Here is a 21499-nt window from a genome sequence, read left to right on the forward strand (position 1 = left end):
GGAGTGGGGGAGCGGTCTCGGGGTTGGGAGCGAGGCGGAGCGCTGGGGTGGCTGGGGCTGTCGCCGTGACCCTCCGGGGAAGGCGGCGCCATGGCCCGGAGCTGGCGGTGGCTGCAGGGGCTGGTCCTCACCTGGCTCCCCATAGGTAAGTGGGGGGAGCGGGCTGCAGCCGGGTCGGGCTCAGCGGGAGCCGCGGCCGCACAGGGGCCCGCCCCGAGTCCTCTGGGCCCTGGGGGCGGCTCGTCAGCGGAGTCCTCCCCTGCTGGGGTCTCTGATTCCCCTCCCCGCAAGTACTTGGACTCTTGCTCCTCCCTTTCCTGGAGCAGTTCTGGGGCGGGGGGTCTCCTCCCTGCGGGCCCTGCACCCCTCCGGGCTGGGGTTCATGCATCTCTGGAGAAGGGACAGCTGGGCGTCCACGGGGCGGGGAGGGGGGAGATGCTGGGGCTCAGTGGCTAGCCTGGGTGCTTTGCTATCCACGTGCCCCCTGCCAGCAGGGAGCAGCCTTGTCCCTAAAGCCCCTTGTGGTGGGAGGGGGGTGAGTTCCCTGGGAGAAGGGGCGAATGGGGCTGGGCTGCTTTGCAGCCTCCCTTGTGGTGTCACAAAGGGTGACAGTGCTGTAAAGATGGCCAGACATCCAGAAAAGGAGGCTTCGGACAGACAGGGCTCCTCTCCTGAGAAATCGCTGCCCTGACCCCAGCCCTGACCCCGTTTCCTGCTGGCTGGAGGTATTGACTGTAGCATTCTTACTGGGTTGCTGGACATGATTCAAAGATGGCCTCATGATTTTATTAAAGACCCTGTATTCATAGGGAGCCAGTGTACAGAACAGAATACAGAGTTGTGTGTGCTCATTGATTGTCTTGTCTGAGAGAGAGACTGCTATATGATTGTGACGTTCCCCTGGAGTCATCTGGACCAGTGATCTGCTATGTCACTCCAATCCTTGACTCTGGGAGCCAGCCTTACCCTGCTCCACTGTCAGAACCCCCACTCCTGGGCTGTTCACACACAGCCTCTGGCATGTAAGCTGCTCCTTGGATTGTGCAACCAAATGACACTAGCCAACGTCTCCAGCCCCAGACACAACCCTAGGAACCTCCGTCTTGCAGTGTCCAGTTATGCCCGCTGGACACTGCAAGTTTATATGAGTTTGTCAATTTAACAAAGAAATTGATCTGTACCAGGCTTGTTATCCCAAGGGGAGTCTCTGATGTGCTTCAAACCAAATGCACTGCTTCAGATAGAATAAACAAACAGATTTATTAAGTACAAAGATAGATTTTAAGTGATAGGCAAAAAGTCCGAGTGGTTACCAAAAGAAAAGAAAATATAAGCACACAGTCTAAACTCTCAACCCTATTAGACTGGGTAACATCTAGATTAAACAATTTTTTCTCACCACACTGGATATTGCAGTCCTTTGGCCCTGATTTGAGGAACAAACCTGTATATTAATCTCCTCTGTTGCAGTCTTGTCTTCTCAGTGTCTTAGTTGCTTGCAGCGAAGGTGGGGGCAGGAGAAGGGCCCAGTATGTGTCCATTCTGTCTGTTTTATACCCTTAGTCCATGTGCTTGGGGAGCACAAATCCAGGCATGTCTAGGGGGCATTGCTGAGTCTCTCCAAGCAAGGTTGAGCAATTCCCCTGGTGGGGCCTCATGCAGGTGAGTTATTGCATTGTAGTTCCCTTGCTGCACAATGGCTGTTGATGGGTTGTTTGATACCCCACCAGGGCGTTGGTTACTTTCATTGCTGTTGCCTCCGGGGAGCTAATATCTGGCTGATTCCCCAATTTACAGCATATTTTAGTGATCACCGTACAACACAATTCTCATAACTTCATATGCATTAATGATACACATATGTGGATAGAGAAATTACTTTCAGCAGATTATAACGTTTCCCCTGATACCTTACAAGACATGCTTTATATGTAAGATCACAATTATATGAAAAAGAGGAATATGGAGGTTACAGTATGCTCCCCCAAGGTATAGAATGTCACAGTGATGTTCTAGCTAAAATTTCCATCTGATAGTCGCAGGTGAGACCCCAGTAAAATGCACTGCAGTGGTTCAGCCTGGATGTGACAAAGCATGGATTACCACGATTAGGTCTGTATCTGAGAGGAAGAGGCTATTTCCTGACCAGCCAAAGATGGGAGAAAAATTATTTCTGATGACCATTACTATGTTTTGGGTCATAGGAGTAGCAACTGTTCCCATAAGAATTCCAAGACTTTGTGCAGCAGTGGCCAACAGAGGTCAGATTTCCCTAATTAGAGGGTGTGGTTTATCTAAGGACTTCTCTCTGCCAGCATCGCCCCTACTTCATCTCTGTTAATCCTGAACCAGTTGACTTTCCTCCAAGTATTGCTTTCATTCTAATATTGAGGCACCAAAGTAATGCCGTTGTCTGTCTGCTCCTGAGGAGCAGAAAACCTAGTTGTGGGTGGCACCTTAGCATCTTGCAGTCTCCTTCATGGCTTGACAAAGGTCTTGGACAGAAGAAGAGATCAGATGAGATCAGGCCTTTGGGAAGAAAGGGTGTTCATTGTGATCATCTCCAACCTATCTGAAAGGAATGAATGAAGCCTTCTTAAGGTTTGTACACACTAGCACTTACTTTGATATAACTTAAGTTGCTCAGGGGTGTGGAAAAGCCCCCTCCCCCAGCAATGTAAGTTATGCTGACTTAAGCGCCAGTGTGGACAGCGCTTTGTTGGTGGGGGAAGCTCTCTTAACAACCCAGGAGCCGCTTGGGGAGGTGGAGTAATTATGCTGACGGGAGAGCTCTCTCCAGCTGGCACAGAGAATCTGCACTAGCAGCGCTACAGTGGCATGGCTACATCCGTACCGCTGTAGCAAGTCTAGTGCGGACTAGCCCATCGACCCCTGGAAGTTCTTGCGGGTGAACTAGTAGTACCCTGTGGCTAACTGTTGAAATCAGCCAGTACTTCTGTCAGTATCCGCATGGACATTTGGCCTGGGTATACAGCTGTAAGGAGATGGATCAGCCAGTGCAATCATTGCTGTCTCCCTGCCATATTCAGCTTTGAAGCCTGACTGGGACGGATACAGAATTTTCATAGAGGTCAGATGCTGCTGGAAGTGGTGTGGCATTAACTTCCCAGTAACTTTAGCAAGGATGAAAAGTTACAGACGGGGAGTTAGTCTGCAAGTTCATTTGTGCCCAGTTATGGCTTCTTGAGAATGACCTAAACTATCACATGTTTTACGGTGACAGTTAGTTTCCACTCTTGGAGGCAGACGCTGATGAACTTGATCAGAAGTAGGACCAAGTGTTCTTCATTTGATTTCACCAGTCTTCAAGGGCAATGCCATTTCACCAATGAATATGAGATCTGAGGCTTCAGTTACTAAAAATCTAGCAAGTGTTCAGTCTGATGTTCTCTTCCAGGCAGGGGGAGAGACAGCAACTCCTGTACCCTACTCACTGGCCTATAAAGTCGAGGGATTCTTTATCTAGCTCTGCAACCGACTGTGTAACCTTTGGTGAGACAGTTAGCTCAATGTTTCAGAAGTGCAGCGCACCTGCAAGTCCTATCTATTTCCATGGGAACTTATTGCATCTTTGAAAACCAGGATACGTACCTTTGTGTTTCAGTATCCCCCTATGTAAAATGGAGATAACAACATTGACCCATCTTTGTAAAGAGCTTTGAGGTCCATAGATAAAATGGACTATATGAATTCTAGGTACTATTTTATTCGGGCCTGAGAGACACTGTTAGAAATAGTTTATGGGAATGGGATGCTGTGTTGCTTTGATTTGAACCTGAAAGGGGATAGGCCTCTGAGCCTCTAAGGGTCTAATCAGCTCAAGATTTGCCAGGTACAGCAGTATCTTTGCTGCCAAAAAGACTGGGGAGTTGGGTTTACAGTGAGAACACTGGCAATATGGGATTATGGAGGAGCTCTTCAAAGATGCAATGGAAGTTAGATGGCTAGCTCACAATGACTTTCTGCTGGAGTAGGCAGTTAGGTATCCTTTGCCTTTGAAGATCTCTCCATAAACCCATTTCATCCCACCCTTGCCATATCCTGTCCTGTGTGTGCTACTCTCCCCTTCAGCAGTGTTTGTATTGGGTTATCTAAGGGTGCTGGTGATATCTTTGTTATTATTAATGAAAAGCACACCCTTTTGTGTTATCTTATTTACCCTTGATAAGGGAATGCTGGAGTGTGACTGAGCTAACGTACTGTTTATTGAAACCTTTAAACCTTGTGGGGGCCAGTGGGAGCCCCAATCGATCGGCGGAACCTGCGGATGCGGCAGGTAAACAAACCGGCCCGGCCCGGCCCGCTGGGAGCTTTCACTGAACAAGTGGCGTCCCAAGTTTGGGAAACACTGATTTAAAGAATTGATGTTTACATGAATGTGTAGAACCACAGATGCCGTGCTCATTAGGCTAACAAGTCTAAGGCCATGCTAACTTATGTCTGCATATAGCAACCTCAGTAATTACATCGCTTGTGCATATCTACACTTTGCTCCTTGTGTCGGTGGTGCGCGTCCTCACCAGGAGCACTTGCATCAATTCTACTGTCAGCGTAGGGAATTGTGGGACAGCTCCTGAAAGCCAGTAAAATGCAGCGTCTACACTGACACTGTGTTGACCTAACTACATTGACCTTGACTCTACGCGTCTCATGGAGGTGGAGTTATAAGTTGGTGTAGTGGGGCAGTTCTGTGGGCGGGAGCCAGATTTTAGTGTAGACACATACGTAGTTAGGTCGACGTAGGTTGATGCAAGGCAGCTTAATTATAGTGTAGACTAGGCCTAACAGCTCCTACTTGTACTTCAGGGCACAGTATGGAGACAGGACTAGATGCCTCTTGAGGTCCCTTCTAGTCGTACACTTCTGTGATTCTATGGTTACCATGCTCATTCAGGATGACATTTTCTTCCCATGGGATAATGATGCATAGAAATGCTTTTTATAGGATGCATATTGCATTCTTTGAAGCAATCGGTCCTGGCCATTGTCTGACAGGAAACCAGACTAGATGGACTAATGTGTATGCTATGGGTCAGAGATGGGGACTGGGAATTGGAACTTCGGAGTTCTTACCCTGGCTTCGCTGCTGACTCCCTGTGTGACCCTGGGCAAATTTCCTTATCTGTAAAATGGCTATGATGATACTTCATTTGGAGGGTTTTGAGCCTTCCCTTAGTGTAGCGCTTGTGAAAGGCTAGGAGTGAAAGTTGCTATAGAAGGGCAAGTTGGCGGTGCTGCTACTGCCGAATGGCAGCTCTTGTGCAACGTCCATTCCCACTGGCTGGGGCTTCTTGTGTTCTCTCCTGCAGGCTGCCTCTCCCTGCTTGTGATAGTGCAGGATATTGAGCGATACACCACCTTATTTGCTTCTGTGATCCTCAAGTGTGACTACAGCACTTCAGCACAGCTGCAGGATATAGTGGTGACATGGCGCTTCAAATCCTTCTGCAAGGACCCCATCTTTGACTACTACTCTGCCTGTGAGTGCTGTACTCCTCCCCAGAGCCTCAACAATGGGGAGGAAGGAGGAGACTCATTAGGGGGCGTTGACCCCATATTGCCCACAAACCAAACAGTATGGTAGTATTTCCCGCAGGCTCTGGGCTGGGGAAACTTGTGGCAGGGATTGTCACTGAGGGGAGTGAAGGCTTTGAGATTCCACCTCCATAGAAGTTCTAGCCAATAGCAGCCCATCCTCCTCCTCATTGCATCATCACTGGTGTGCATGGAACCCAGAGCTCTGCCTTTGTATGGTCAGAAATAAAGGCTCTGTGAGCAGTGGCAATGGGCAGCAAACAGACTTTATAGCTGAAATCTCCTGCCTCCATGGGGTCAGGAATGAAGGCCCACATGGTCACAGCTGGCCAGTAGTGACCAGGTATTATAATTTAAGGGGATTGGAGGAAATGGAGCAAATGCCTACTTTTGGGGGGCATGAGCCGTAGCATACTAGTGCCTGTGATGGCCTCTCTTGATTAAGTATCCTGTGTGTGGTCCTTTGGACTGACTTTACAGACACACAGAACAGCGAACCTTTAACATCTGCTCTCCTTCTCCTCCCCTTGATGTGATTACAAGGGAATACCCTTTGGGGCTTAAAGAGGGTTAAGGTTGGTGGCTGTATGTACATATGATTTACCTCCCTTCCATATGCCTCCCCAAGTCTCAGCTCACCAGACACCTGGAAATTGAGGATTATGCTGCTAGCTTGCTCTTGTGAATAAATCACATTCTCCCTCGTCCTCTAATAATTCCACTGGATCCACTGTCCATCTCCGGACTCTAGATTCCATTAGTGCCTACAACGTGCTAGACTCTGTCCATGTACACAGAAAGACACAGTCCTTTCTCCATTCACGAGACAAGCAACATGCAAAAGGTGGGGAAAAGGGAAACAATCTGTACAACTCTATTCACCTCAAAACTCTATTTAAGAAACTAATTTTTTTTAAAATGGTTGAGATTTGTTCCGCTTGTCCCATAGGCTGCATATCTCTGGTCACCTCGTGGTTCCCTCTACACATTGAGAACTGGCCTCCTTTCTGCTCCTCTCTGCCATCTACATCACTGTGGGAGCAAGAGCCTTCTCCTCTGCAGCTTCTGCGTTCTCGAAGTCTCTCTGCCTCACTGGCTTTCCATCTCCATTCACTTTCTAACTCCGTAAAAGATTTTGTCCTCCCTGCTTTGCAGTATGCTTTGTATTAAAGACTCAACACACTTTACTTTGTATAATCACATATTCACTCACTCCCAGATACAAGGGATTAGTCACACAATTTGTCAGTAAGGGACTCCCTGCCCTTTCTGAGGTGATAGCATTTGGGGTTTCAGATCAGGGCTTGACTCAAATCCTTGCTGTGATCTAAGTTGTGTTTAATGGCTTATTTGTAGCCTACCAGGCTGGGTTAGCTCTTGGCCAGGACCCATCCAATGACTGTAATGACAACCAGCGAGTGGTGCGCATCGTCATTCAGAGACGTGGACAGAATGAGCCTGTGCTAGGCATAGAGTACAGACAGCGCAAGATCACCATCCAGAATCGTAAGTAACCACTGGGGAGGAGAAAAGGCATGAATCCTATAACTACCCAACGTTCTGCCTGTCATCGCTTCCCAAAATGTGAATCTGGTCAACTCTATCTGTGACTTACAGACGCTATGAGCAAGGCCTGCAGCCAGATTCCTGTTGAATGTCACCACTGGAGGATGTTTGCAGTTCCACAAGCTAAAGCTGAGATAAGGGCACTTGGATATCATGCAATCACACAAGCTGAGCACCACAGGGGTTAGGAAAGAATTCTGCACCATATGTGGCAAGTGACCAGGTGCATTATATGGAGTTCACTTTCCTCTGAAGCAAGATAGTAGCTACAGCCAGACTTGGGTTACTAGACTGATGTGGTGTGATCAGGAGGTAGGATACCAGACTTAATGTATCAATGACCTGTCCTGATGTGGACAGGTGGTGTGATATTGGATTCAATCTGATCTGATATAAATCCTAGGGATATTTTTCTTACTGTGCAATAACATGCTCTGATGTGGCTGACTGATTTTCCTCTGGGAAATAGGATGACTCCTTGTTAGGAGGAGAGAAAGAAGTGAAAGATAGAGGGATGTGTACAGTGTAAAGGTTTCATCATATTTTGCAGAGGACAGGGTGATGTAGTGTACTATTTGTAAGTAAGGCTATCCTCCAGTGGCTGAGTCCACAAAAGGGATAAAGGACCTGCTGCTGCAGCTGCCAGAGGGAGCTCTTGGTTAGCTCGAGTGGCAGTCCTGTATAATTTGCAGATGAAAAACCAGGGTTCTAGCTCCCCAACAGAGGAAGGAGAGGTGGTGCAGCACCTGTCTGTGATCGGTAGCACAGGAATTTGTTACGCTGGGCTCCGAGAGCAGTGCCAGTCCCAAAGTGCCCTCTGCTCACTGGTTTTCTTCCCTAGGGGCAGACCTTGTGATCAGCGAGGTGATGTGGTGGGACCATGGAGTCTACTACTGTGCCGTTGAGGCTCCGGGAGACACTGCGGGCGACCCAGACAAAGAGGTTAAGCTCATTGTTCTGCGTAAGTCCCAGCGCTCTGTTTTTCCACCCACCCGTAAATCTCTCCTGTCATTCTCTTTTCTCTCTCTCTCACCTAAGAGTCTCGGGGAGATGCTCAGTCTCTATCTGCAGCAACATACAGTCGGGGGTCTCTTAATTACTCTCCTCCTCCCCAGATTGGCTCACGGTGATCTTCATCGTTCTGGGTGCTCTCCTCCTCCTCGCGCTGATCGGGGTGTGCTGGTGCCAGTGCTGCCCCCAGCACTGCTGCTGCCGCGTCCGTTGCGTCTGTTGCCCGACCCGCTGCTGCTGCAACGAGGAAGGTGAGGCACAAACGGGGCGTCTGGATCCCGCACGCGGCAGCGTCCGCAGATACGGAGCACGCCTCGCGTGACTCGGTGTATGGGGGAAGCTGGGCTTTTTAGCAGCCAGCTAGCCTGTGACGTTTCTCTGGCTAATGTTACCCTCAGAACGACGTCTCTAAGATGAGAGGTTGGAGCCTAGAAAACGTGGCCCCCATCCCCTCTCTCCCTCTTCGTCCCAGGTCCAAAGGAAGCGACCCCCACCTCCTGTCTCTCTCCTCCCCCCTTACACCATTTTCCTCATATGGCTACCTAAGTGTCATGTCTTCCCTATCCCACTGCAGTTCTTCTACCCCAGCAGCTGAGGTAGGCAGGGACTGCCTTGTCCCAGGCGTCTATGGTAGAGACCCTGCCCTTAGGCTCATTGAGAGAGCTACCATCTTTAAAGTGAGGTTCTGCTCCCAAAAGTAGCTTTGTAAAAGCTGAATGTTTGTGTGTCGCTATGGCTAGCTCTAAACGGCTACAGTTTACAACGAGGGCCAGATTACCCCATCTCTGAGCCTTAGATAAACAGACACTTCTGCTTGAGTGTGGAGGGGAGGCCCTGGGGCGGGAGGGGTTGTGTGTTTGGGGAGCAAGCCCTTGTGATGTAGTGTGGGAGGTCAAACCCACCACCTGCAGCGGTGGCTTCTGTCCCACAGGGCAGGGCCTGGATCCCTGCTCCGGGCATTGCAACCTGGCACAGGGGGTTGCAGCGCCACTTAGGTTTGGCCCAGCTTGGGTGGCCCAGGGCAGAGGTCAACTTTTTTGTTTGTTCCTCCTCCTTCTTTCTCTGATTCCTTGATTGTAATTTGTGCTCTTCTCCAGTCCTCTCCATTCTTCCGTACTTTTCCCTCAACTGCATGCTGGGATTTATGCATGTAGAAACTCTCCAAGTAATTCTTCCTTTTCTGCCTTTTTTCTGAGGTCCTTTTCGCTGTTGCTCTGCTCCATTGCTCCCTGACCCAATTCCTTTTGGTCTTTATTATTATTTTTGAGCATCCAGGAAGCTACTTGTCTCCTCCCAAAGTAAACAAAGAATGGGATGCTAGAGGCATCTTAAAGTAAGTTCCTGGGATAACAGGACGTTATATGGAAAAACTGGGACTGTCCCAGTACAGCCAGAACAAAGCTCCTTAGACGCACACATTCCTACACGTACAGTATCTTTGTTCGCGTAGGCCACTAGAGGGCGGCCCACACCATCTGAAGCAAGAAAAGCTGCCGCTGATGTCCAGGTAAAGGTGAAGGACCTGGATTTTGGATCTCTTATGGTATGTCTACAATACACAGCAGTGGCATGTAGGATACCTGTAGCTACATGCCACAGTGTAAACAGGTTGCATCCACACTGTGGTGGGTAGCCACATATGTCAGTGAAAAGCTATGGCAGAGGGGAGCAGCCAGAGCTTTTCCCCACTGACTCCTCACTGCCACAGCCTTTCCCTGTGGTGAGATAAGGCTCCTACAGCTTGACACTACACTGCTAAAAGTCCCAGTGTAGACATGGGAGGTACTGCTTGGGCATGTAGAGTCATATAGGGTGCATAGCCACAGGATTCAGGCATGGCTTACTCTACTCATCTAAGCAGTACCTCATAAATTACACTGCTATTTAGACCTGTGTTAGGGGGGCATGCCTCATACATACTCTACACAGCTCCATAAGGAGTGTGCAGTGCAGATGTGCCCTTACTGATGCTGGTTTTGATTTTGGTAACAAAACCAGGTGGGTTTATCTTGGTTGGGATTTGCATTACGTATAAAAACACAATGCCCAGTGGACCAAATTCATCCCTAGTGTAAACAGGTATCGGTGCAGTAGAAAGTTCTGGGATAAACTTATTGGTATAGACCAGGGGGGACCTGTGTGTTACTCTCTCCTGTCAGCAGCTTTTCCTTTTCAAGCCCCTGCCACTCCATTGGTCTGTAAGATAGGAGTTCAGCAGGTGTGCAGAAAAGTGTAATCAGCCTAAGAGAGTTAGGCTATTTTACCACTGTGACAGGTTGTCGTCCCCCCCCCGCTTTTATGGGGTGCCACCTGATGCACTGGGGTCCACTGAGCTCCCCCGACCCACCAGCCTGGGTTCCCTTACACTGTACTGCTGTGACCGGCTCTCAAGCTCCCTTCCAGCCCACGCACAGCTGCAGGAACACACGCACACATGCTGAGATTAGCTCTGTATGGGAAAGCTCAATTTGGGAATTGCCCAACACTCAAGTGCCCATCCCCTCTGGAATACAAACCCAAAATTTGTATTATCTTGTGCTGCACAGAAAACTGTACAGCGTAAGCTCATGAAATTCATAGAATCATAGAAGGTTAGGGTTGGAAGGGACCTCAGGAGGTCATCTAATCCAACCCCCTGCTTGAAGCAGGACCAATCCTCGGTTTTTGCCCCAGATCCTTAAATGGCCCCCTCAAGGTTTGAACTCACAACCCTGGGTTTAGCAGGCCAATGCTCAAACCACTGAGCTATCCCTCCCCCCAAATGTGGAGGAAGATATGTACATCTTTTTGCCCCCTAGTTATGAATTACACAAACTGGATTTAGAATAAACAAAACAAGTTTGTTAAGTACAAGAGGTATATTCTAAGTGATAAGGGATAGCAAACAGTTCAAAGCAGATTACTGAGCAAAATAAACGCGCAAACTAAGCTTAATGCACAAAAGAAATTGGTTACAAGTAGTAATTTCTCACCCTAAATGTTGTTTTAGGTAGGTTACAGAGTTTCTGCAGCTTAAAGTTCCAGATATTCCTTTTCACAGGCCAGACCCCTTTCTCTGCCTGGGTCCCAGTCCTTCTTCCCCGTATCAGTCTTAGGTGTTTTCAGCAGTCCTCCTGGGTGGGGATTCCGTGAAGAACCAGCAACCTTCATTAACAAGCTCCCCAGACTTAAATAGGATTTACATATGGCAGGAATCCTTTGTTTCCCAGTTTGATCCCCACCCCCTCCTAGTGGAAAAATACCAGCAGTCCAAGATGGAATCCAGTACCAGGTGACATGATCACATGACCCTTCAGTGCCAAAGCAACCCATGAGACAAGGTTTATTTGCAATGTCCACAGGAAGGAACTTCAGAAAGATGGGAGATCAGCATCTTCAAAGACCCATAGTCTTTCCTAATGGCCCATCCAGGCTCATTGCATAGGGTCTGGTGGGCATTCCCCAGGCGTAAACACAGTTGTAATTGTTACATAGTCAATATTCCTAATTTCAGATACAGAAATGATACATATATACAAATAGTATAATCATATTCAGTCAATCATAACCTTTCCAATGATACCTCACATGCCTTCTTTCACAAAATATATCATAGTTATGCTATAATAATATTATAGCCATATTTCGATGAAGAATATGGGGCATAGTGTCACAACCAGAGGCGCCAACTTCCCCTCTTTCCTGTGGGTGCTCGACCCCTGCCCTGCCTTTTCCCACCCCACCCCGCCCCCATTCCAAACCCTTCCCCAAAGTCCCCACCGCAACTACACCCCCTCCCTGCCCCTATTCCAACTCCTTCCCCAAATCTCTGCCCCAGCCCCACCTCTTGGGGTGGGATGCCCTGGCTGGGATGATTTAGCTGGGGATTGGTCCTGCTTTTGAGCAGGGGGTTGGACTACATGACCTCCTGAGGTCCCTTCCAACCCTGATATTCTATGATTCTTCCCCGCCTCCTCCCCTGAGCGCACCATGTTCCCGCTCCTCCCACTCCCTCTTGGAGCATGCTAACGCTGCCAAACAGCTGTTTGGTGGCGGCCAGGTGGGAAGTGCTGGGAGGTAGGTGGAGGAGCAGGGAGGAAGAGGAGGTGGGGCGGGGAGTGAGGGGAGCTTGGCTGCCAGTGGATGCAGAGCACCCACTAATTTTTCCCCGGGGGTGCTCCAGGGTTGGAGCACCCACGGAGTTGGCGCCTATGGTCACAACCACTTGTACCATTTTCCTACCCACACACACTACCCCTTCTCATTGTTGAATTTGGCCCAATGTCTGTAAAACCTTTGGAAGATGAAAAGCAAATTCTTGCAATAGCCCTGTGAGATCTTTCAGGTGGAGGAACAAGGTAACCGGGCCTTGCCCAAGTCCACACAGGGTGTGAATGTGGGAGCTGGGATTGCCATGAATACTTGGCTCTTACCAAGTGCTTTTCCTCAGTAGCTCTTAAAGCGCTTCACAAAGGAGGTCTGTATCATTAACCCCATTTGACAGATGAGGAAATGGAGGCACTGAGATAAATGACTTCCCTGAGTTCACCCAGCAGGTCATTAGCAGAGCAGGGAATAGAATCTAGGTCTCCTGAGTTTCCAGGCCAGTGCTCTATTAGGCTGCACTGCTCTGAAGAGAAACCAATCAGAATTAGAACTCCGTAGTTATTGACTTCCTAGCCTGTTGCTCAGGTGGGTGGATGGGTGAGGTGGATGGGTGAGGTGAAGGTTGTGTGTGGTTTGGGGATCCCCCAATTTACAAAGAACAAGAGCTTTCACTCTAGGTGGCTTGTTAGATTAAGGAAAACAGCAATGAGAGATCTCCATTATTATAAGATCTCCATTATTTGTTTTAGTATCAACAACATGCAGAGTGCTGCACAAAACGTGAAATGAAGAAAGTCCCTGCCCCAGAGAGCTTACTCCGCCCTAAGCTGGCGAGGACAGAGAAGACACAATTGGTTGTTGTGCGTGGACTCACTTTTTATGGGTGTCCATAGAAGAAGTGAGTCTTCAGGAGGAACTTGCATGGGGAGTGTGTGGTGGTTGGCACACCGATATGGGGCGGGAAGCATTCTACATATCAGAGGCAGTATGGAGTGGGAGAAGGTGAAAAGGATTTTGAGACTGGCATCTTTGGTGAAACACAGGAGTTGGAGTGGCAGGGGGAATACAGTGAGCGGAAAGATCAGTGGAGTAGACCAGAGCCAAGTTTGTAGCACTTTCACAGTGAGAACAAGAAGTTTAAACTTGGGAGGGGAGAAATTCAAAGTTGGGGATGACATGGTCAAACTGGTGAGCAAGGAAGATAATTTTAGCTGCAATACTGTGCATCGATTGGAAGGGTACAATATTGTACAGGTGTTGGATCAGCCAGAGAGCAGGAGATTGGAGTAATCCAGACAGGAGCTGGACAGAGCATGACTGAGTGCCTTAGCTCTGAGGCCAGAGGAAGGGATGGCTTTGGAGATGCATCATGGAAGATGAAACGGCAGGATTTGGACAGTCTGTATGGATGGGGCAAACGACAGCAAGGAGTCTACTGTGACTCGCCATCACTAAACCAGCTGTAATTTTAGGCAAAAAGGAGGTTGGAAGTGTTGTCGGCAATGATGGGGAATGGAGGTGTTAAAGAGGGATTACGAGGAAGAAGGAAGTAAAGTGCCTCTCTCACTGTGTGCAGATCTCCATCTTGAACTGCTTCACAGCCCTGCCCCTAGTGAAAAAACAGGTCGACCCTTTACTTTTAAAGGTGCATTACATAATGGAACCATACCTCACAAGGGAACTCTTTCCCAGCTACCATAGATGGTTTTGCACCCCAGCAGAATTCCTCTGTTTCCATTTCTAGCAAGTGCTCTAGACCTTCTCTTCTTTCCTGGGTCATGCTCGTTATGCTGGAACCTCCCTGTCTCTGTTTCAACTTTGTCCCAAGCCAAAGAGAGCCCTTCATGTGGTTGATCTCCAGTAATTCTCTATTGCTCACACCCACATGCTGCCATATACCAAGCAAAGTTTGTATCAAGAGCGATGGGCAGGCAGTGTCCCTGAGAAGAGATGCTGTAACTGTGTCTCTTCTTGCCTAGCCCTGGAACGACATCGGTTCGTGAAGCAGGCTCGGACACTCATGCCATGGATGACACACTACCCATTCTATGTGGGAGGTGACAGGAACTCCCAACTCTCTTCTTACCAGCTGAACCCATTGCTGCAAAAAGGTGAGCCTTTGGGTATCCATGCAGGGAGAGTAAGGTTGGCACTTGAGTCTGTAACTCCTTGGAGTCTACTAACTTGGCTGTGCTTCCTCAGCCACAGTGGCGATGAGATGTTCCTACTATGACTCAGTTATATTGTACCGTAGGGTAAGAGGGGATCCAGTCTCTCTGCCCTGGAGTGCTACAGGGGTTATGCTGTTCATAGTCAACTCCTTATAGTCAAAACTGACACACAATGAGTAGAAGGCAATTCGTTTATGCTGCTACCAGTCTGTATAAATGACTGAGGACAAATGATCCTCAATACCTCTATTACATCTATCAAAGAAACAAGGGAGGATTCACGTTGAGCTTAATTCTTCCCTGTTATTGGTTCCTTATGTCCATTTCCCCCTACCCACCTACCCCCCCCAAAAAAGTAGTCAAAGTTGTAAATGAGTATCAATAACTTAAGGAAAAGGTTAAAAGACTGTTGTACAGAGATGAAGATTAGCAAACCAGAGTAGGATTTCTGATAGGAAAACTTTAAAAAAGCAAACACTGGAAAATAGGGAAATGCAGCATGATGTTTTCCAAACAACTTTAACTCTACCCTTGTTTGCCATCAACCTGAAACAAGTTTTGTAATACTGTCCTGACAGTTGCACAGCATGCATCTTCAGATTTAGCTCTCGTGATTTCAGGATGTATTATAAACTGCTTATATGCTTATTGCTGGAAGACCTCCTAATCAGTGATCTCTTACAACTAACCGATATTGCCTACTATGCTTCTGTGTATGCTGTCTTTGTACAGCTAGTCAGCTAGTTCCGATAGCTGCTGACATCTTAAGCTCCATTTTCCTGGCCCAACTGTACATCTTGGCCTTGTCTACATTACAGGGGGAGATCCATCTAAGTTACGCAACTTCAGCTACGTGAATAATGTAGCTGCAGTCGACATACTTAGATCTACTTACCACGGGGTCCAAAATACACGATGTCGATGGGAGATGCTCTCCCGTCGACTCCCCTTGCCCTTCTCATTCAGGTGGAGTACAGGAGTCGACGAGAGAGCAATCTGCGGTCTATTTAGCGGGTCTTACTAGACCTGCTAAATCGACCACCGATGCATCAATCGCTGCATGTCGATCCCCGGTAAGTGTAGACGAGGCCTTATACTCATTCTGTCTGAAAGTAAATGAGTTTGAGACTGAGCCACCAAGGCTGGCATGGTTTAAGATGTGGTACTCTGACGCTTATCTATGACACATGTCTGTTCGGACAGTTCACACTGGCAGAGGACAAGGGCAGAGTTAAGGTTGTTTGGAATACCATAAGTCTGTGTATTTTCTTCTTACTTCTCAACACTGTTGCTCTTAAGTTTTCCCTTATATTATAGTTCATTAGTTTGCTACTCTTTATGCTAATCTTCAAAGTACTTGTTTTCCTTCATAGTATTAAGGTCACAAGTATGAATCAATTCCAGCTTCACAAAATTTTGCATGTGAATTTACATTTGGCTTTTGACGAAGTAGGCAGGGGAAATGAATAGGTGTTCCGGCTATACAGAACAATTTGTTCTTTTTCAAGCAGATAAATTAGAAGAACGCCTCCTGAACTGACATTCCTGGTTTGCTGGATGACCCTGTGACCTATCACCTCTAAGTTCCCCAGAACACTCCAGCCCACTACTAGCTTGGCTTCGGTCCTTGCTGCATTTGATGTTGGGGTTGGGTGGCTTTGCAGGGACCCCTTTGCCTAGCAGGCAGAGAGGGGAGAAAGTATCTGGTAGCTTAGTTGGGCTTCTTTTTGACTCAGGGGAGCCAATTTGCTCATTAGCAGGGATGGGGATGTCTCCTTATTGCCTCGCCTTGACTGCTACTCTCTCTTGTCCCCTATCCTTAGATGTCTCTCTGCAGAGCAGCCTCCCACTGGTGCATTCACAGGGCCAGCTGCCCCCGCAAAACAACGTCCTGGACTATCTGGAGTCTGAGATCCAAAACCTCAACCTATCCCAGCCCCTGCTACCCTCCCACCACTTTGGGACCAACCAGCATCCCAGCGTGCTTTCCTCCCTGAGCTCAGAGATTGTGGAGCGCAGGGTAATCCAGCTGCCTCCCATCACTGAGCTCATCCCATCCTCACAGAGGAGCAGTAGCTTGTCACAGCTGCAGCGAGCTGGCCATGCTGCAGAATCCTGGGGCTCCACAATAGAGGATGAGAGGGAAGACCGGAGAAGATGCCAGCCCTTGAATGGAGATTCTCTCTCCAGCTTTGATCAGGAATCCTGGCACAAGGGGCGAGACCAGCCTCCTCAGAGGCAGAGGGAGGGCAGCTATGAGGGCAGGCACCGGAGTTCCAGGCGGGATGTATCGCCCACACACCGGCTAGACCACGGTAGGTATGGTGGCATCTTCTACCCTGAGGAGGCCAGGGAGCACTCAGGCCGCCGTTTCAACCCTAGGCAGCAGCCTTTGGAGAGGCAAAAATATCAAAGCTCCAACAGAAAGGGCAGCAATTCAGAGCAGCGGGGGCGCCAGCATCGCAGCTATTCTCCTCCGTCATGGCGAGAGTCGTGGAGCTCGGCAGAAGAGCACAGTCGCTTCCAGGGGAACAATAGGCAACGCCATCGTCGCTCCCCAGGCTGGCCAGAAGACAAGCCACCCAGTTACCGCTCATTGGAAATTATCCCAGCCAAGGACAGCAAACACAGAAGCAGTGTGGGACAGCAGTCGGTGAGTCAGAGTTCCTCACTGCTCTCTCTGATGGGAATGGTTAGTCCCTCTGTGTGTGGGAGAATGGGTGTCAAATGCGCACTAGAACCTGATGTATGTCAAGGTGGGTGGGGATTAGGTGCAAAATGTCCCACACAGCTTGGTTGAGGGAGGTGCTGAATTCTCCCCCATCGCATGCACACACAGCATAGTTATGGTGTGTCAGAGTAGGAGGGATATCAAATTGTTCCGCTGACTCACAGCCTTGGGAAGGGGTGTCTGTCGCCCCAGGGCACAGGGGTGTTTTGTTTTTTTTTAAACTTTGATTAGTTCCATTTTTAAAAAAATTCAGTTGGCTCGTTACTTCTATAAGCCTCCGCTATTTAAGAAAATTAACATTAATAATTTTGTAAGGAGCAAAATATACCTTTATAAATACCCGTATCTAATATGGCCAAAACTTTCAGACTTGAGCACCTAAAGTTAGGCACCTAAGTCCGTATTTAGGTTCCTAAACTAGTGGCCTGATTTTCAGAGGTGCTGAGCAGTTAGTGCCAAGACTGCTGCAGATACCTGGACTGAGAACTGAACTCGCTTCACACTGGACAGGGATTAGCTGAGAACAATTTTTGGGAGCTATCAACCTGGGGCAGTATTTGACCTAGCAATGCAGGGGCAAAATTCCCAACCTCTGAGTTATCCAGCCCACCACCTATGTCGCCTGATTTCTTTTTTTTTTTTTTTTTTAATACATCCCAATTTTTAGGAGGTATGGGGAAACAAGTGACCTCCAAGTCCCTCAGATGTAGGATCTTAAAACAGAGGGCTCTTGTCAAAAGGGTCATGCCCCACAACAATGTGGTATTCCCCTTCTCTCTCCTGTCAGAGCTACAAAGATAAATTTCTCTAAAGGAAACCCAGATCCAATTCTAACTCTGTTGCTGGTACAAAGGTCCTTGCTGCTTTGCTACGGAGTAGGGTAGGGAGACATGCTTTCTATGTTATCCCCACACTTGTGATTCTCTCTCTTTTTTTTTTTTTTTTAATTTTCTCCTGCAGGAAAAAGGAAGTTCCCGCAGTGGAAAAAGCGTGGTCATTTAACATCATGGTGAAAGGACTGAAACTCCTAATGGTTCTGCTTTGGGGCTCCCTTTTGCCCTCCCAGTGTGTAATTTCTGACTGAATAGGAGACCTGCAACAACTGGATAAAATAAAATGTAGTGGAGACCAATGAGGAAACTGTGCATAGGAGGCCAGGAGATCAGTGGCTTTTTAACCTCTAAAAACCTTCTTATTCCTTCCTTACTTTAGAGATTTTGGTTTCAAACAGACCATGGTTGTTGCAAGTGGTCCCTTTGAGAGTAGAGTTTCTGGTGGCACTGAACAAATAGCATGTCCTCCCTCTCTGACTTTGAATCTCACCAAATGTTGTGCATGTGGCCCTGAGATTCAGCACCAAACATTAGAATGTTTGCCGTGATTAACAAGTGGTTGTTTCCTTTTGCCTCAGTGAGTTTGTCATACAGCCCTAGATGAAATTGTCAAGCAAACAATTCGCTGTGGGCTAAAGGAAGCGTCAGAATGCTACATGCACAGGTGAATCTCAGTGCACTCTCTACAAGAGCGCATGGCAACTTCTGTGCTTGGAAAAACGCCTGAATATTGCCAGTGCTTCCAGTTTATATTAACAGATACCTTAATAACGACATGGAGAGGCTCTGCCTGGCCACTTGACCCAGACTCTAGTGTATTCATGAGTTCAAAGTACTAATCTACAAGGTTCTGTTATCATAGATTGATGCTCTTTTCGGGGGCTGAGCTATGGGTAACTGCCATCCTGGCAACAGTGGGCCTGATTTTCAAAGGTACCAAGCTCATGCTCATTTTAAGTCAATGGGAGCTTGGTGATACCCTATCACCTCCAAAAATGATGATCTCTGTGGATATTTTTTTTGAGGAATCAACCCTTTCCCCAACATCTCACGTGCTCTGCTTTCCTTCTTGGCCTCTGTCCTCCTGAGGTGCGTGTATGGGAAAAATGGGCTCTAGGAGACGGGTCTTGTCCCCTGCTTTGCTATTGCCCTTCTAACATGCTGTTAGGGAGCTGATCTTTATCCTGAACACTGCATTTTTCCTAAACTTGTTGCTCAACAGATCTGTGGTTTGGTTACTATTGGATTAAGGTGCCTGCCTATAAATTACCCTGTAACTAAAAGCAAAGAGAGAATTTCCTTTGGATACCAATTGCAATAGGCAGAATAGCAGGTCAGTCTGTTTTTTCTTGGCTGGAAGAGACGAGACAAAAGAATCCTTTTCTCTGGATGTTGAGATAAGAGGCTTCTGATCACCATGGTAAAGCTGCTCTCTAAAGGCACTTCGTGAACTGCTGACACTAGGGTTCAGCTCTTTGTGTGGAGCTTTGGGAATGGCTTGTATATTATTTTGTAATTCGCAACACCTAAAGGTTGGTCAAGACCTATTCTTACTTCATCCAGTCCATTTCCCAGCTGGCACAGGATTGCTCTCTACAGGACATTTTAAAACTATCAGTGGAGTGCCTGCCACTTCCTTTGGAAAACTAGCTTCCAGGATTGATTTTGAAAATGACCCTTTCTTGCACTCTTGTGGGGAACCACCCTCTGGAATTCATATAAAGTGCTTTTTCTCCCTCCCTAGGGCTGTGTGTATGCCAGATAGATGAACTCCTGGATGGTGCAAGTATCCATGGAGTAGTGTTGCCACACTAGGTGTGTTCTTTGTGCTTGTGGTTTTTCCCTTTGCTCACATTTGGGCAGTACTGCAATGTCATGGTAGCAGTGCTTTCTCTGGGTGTCCTATCCCACAGTTCCCAGCACTGCTGCCTGAAGCAGTGGCTGCGAGTGGATTCTGAAAAACTGTCTGGTAACCTAGGGCCGCTGTGAAAGAAGTCAAATTCCCACAATTCCCTGGGAACTAGTGCCATTTCTTAGTTCTTCTCTCAAACTTGGGGCCAAGGATGAACATCCAGCTCCCTCTTACTGCTCTATAAGAGGGTTGTTTTTTTCTGGATTATCCTGAAAGGGTTGGAGACCAAGGCCAACAGCTGATGGAACATCTTACGTAATGGCCACCATCTTGGCCAGCACAGCAGGGATTGAAGCAGCACAACAGGGACCATTAGAGCTAAAAGCTTGAGATCCAGATCCAGGCTGTACAGCAGGAGACTAACAAACTCACCTCTTCTGTGGATTGGGGGATGTGTAACTTGCATGGACTACTAAATCACACGTGCCCCACACCTGGAATAGCTGGCTCCATACAGAACGTGAGGATGATGCTCCCAGCTCCAGTGTTGCTTCTAGGTCTGTTCCACGGTCACATATCTGTGTAACCAAGTTCATCTTGAGACCCGTGATGGACGCAGCAGGGACTGTCTAATTTTATGTTAGAGAAGACTTTTCTGTATTTCCATTGTGAGCTAGCCCCAACATTGCAGCAACCAGAATGTAAGGATGAGGGCTCCATTCCCCATGGAAAAGAGAGGCAATTGCTCTGTGGAATCTGGTTACCTTGGATGAATCTGTGAAAATTTTTATTTAAAAATGAGATTTTAATGATATGGTGGTGGTAGTGGTACTTATGTAATTTGGATGGTTTTAATACATTTCTCTCTGTGTGTGGCTGGCTAATGATTTTGTATTCGTTGTGAAGAGTTGATGGACAACTGAATTGATATTAAAGAACAGCATTGTTGCCCCTTCTTCCCACATCAGTATCCCATTCTGAGGGTATGTCTACACTTAAACCACTACAGCGGCCCACCTGGAACACTGCAGCTTTGCCACTGTCTACGCTGCATCAGGAGGGGTTCTCCCGTCGGCATAGGTAATCCACCTCCCCAAGAAGTCTTCTGTCAACCTAGCACTGTCTACACTGGGGGTTAAGTCAGCACAGTTATGTCTCTCAGGGATATGGATTTTCACACCCATGAGAGGTGTAGCTGTGCCTTTGTAAGTTCCCTGTATAGACCAGTCCTGACACTCAGCATTGCCCCTCTGCTGAGCAGAAGCAGATGTCTGGGGCTGAGCAGGTTGACTTTCCAGGGAGGAAAAATCAGTAGTATGGATTCTGGGTATATTCAGTGTAACTTGCTTTATCTACATGCACCCTAGTTCTGAAATGAGATGGTCAAACAGCATGCAGGATAATCCCTTCTCTTCTTCCTACAGTCTCAGCCCAGACCAGTGCCCGGCTCCCAAGGAGCAACTGTGCCCCATAAACTGATTCTAATCAGAGCCCAAGGCAGATAGTAAACTCCTGCTTTTTGCACAGCTACTTCTTTCCCCAAAAGCTGCCTCTTCACAAAAGCTTGTATAACTCCAGCCTAACACAGCATGTCTTCCCAAGAGACAAAACTTGTTCGCATGCTAAGGGCTGGTTTAAACTGAAAAGTTGCATCAGCATAACTACGTCTCTCAGGAGTGTGAAAAATCCACAC

General features: G+C 47.9%; 1 protein-coding gene across 1 annotated transcript; it reads left to right on the forward strand.

The window, feature by feature from the left end:
• Window positions 1-21470, forward strand: ILDR1 (immunoglobulin like domain containing receptor 1). Its single transcript, XM_073308501.1, has 8 exons — window positions 1-145; window positions 5331-5501; window positions 6913-7062; window positions 7964-8083; window positions 8238-8384; window positions 14199-14330; window positions 16214-17043; window positions 18082-21470. The coding sequence occupies exons 1-8, from the start codon at window positions 91-93 to the stop codon at window positions 18121-18123; spliced, it is 1647 nt and encodes a 548-aa protein (XP_073164602.1). The 5' UTR covers window positions 1-90; the 3' UTR covers window positions 18124-21470.
• Window positions 21471-21499: the final 29 nt, after the last annotated feature.

Source organism: Lepidochelys kempii, chromosome 1 (assembly GCF_965140265.1).
Source record: "Lepidochelys kempii isolate rLepKem1 chromosome 1, rLepKem1.hap2, whole genome shotgun sequence".
NCBI classification, from domain to species: domain Eukaryota; kingdom Metazoa; phylum Chordata; order Testudines; family Cheloniidae; genus Lepidochelys; species Lepidochelys kempii.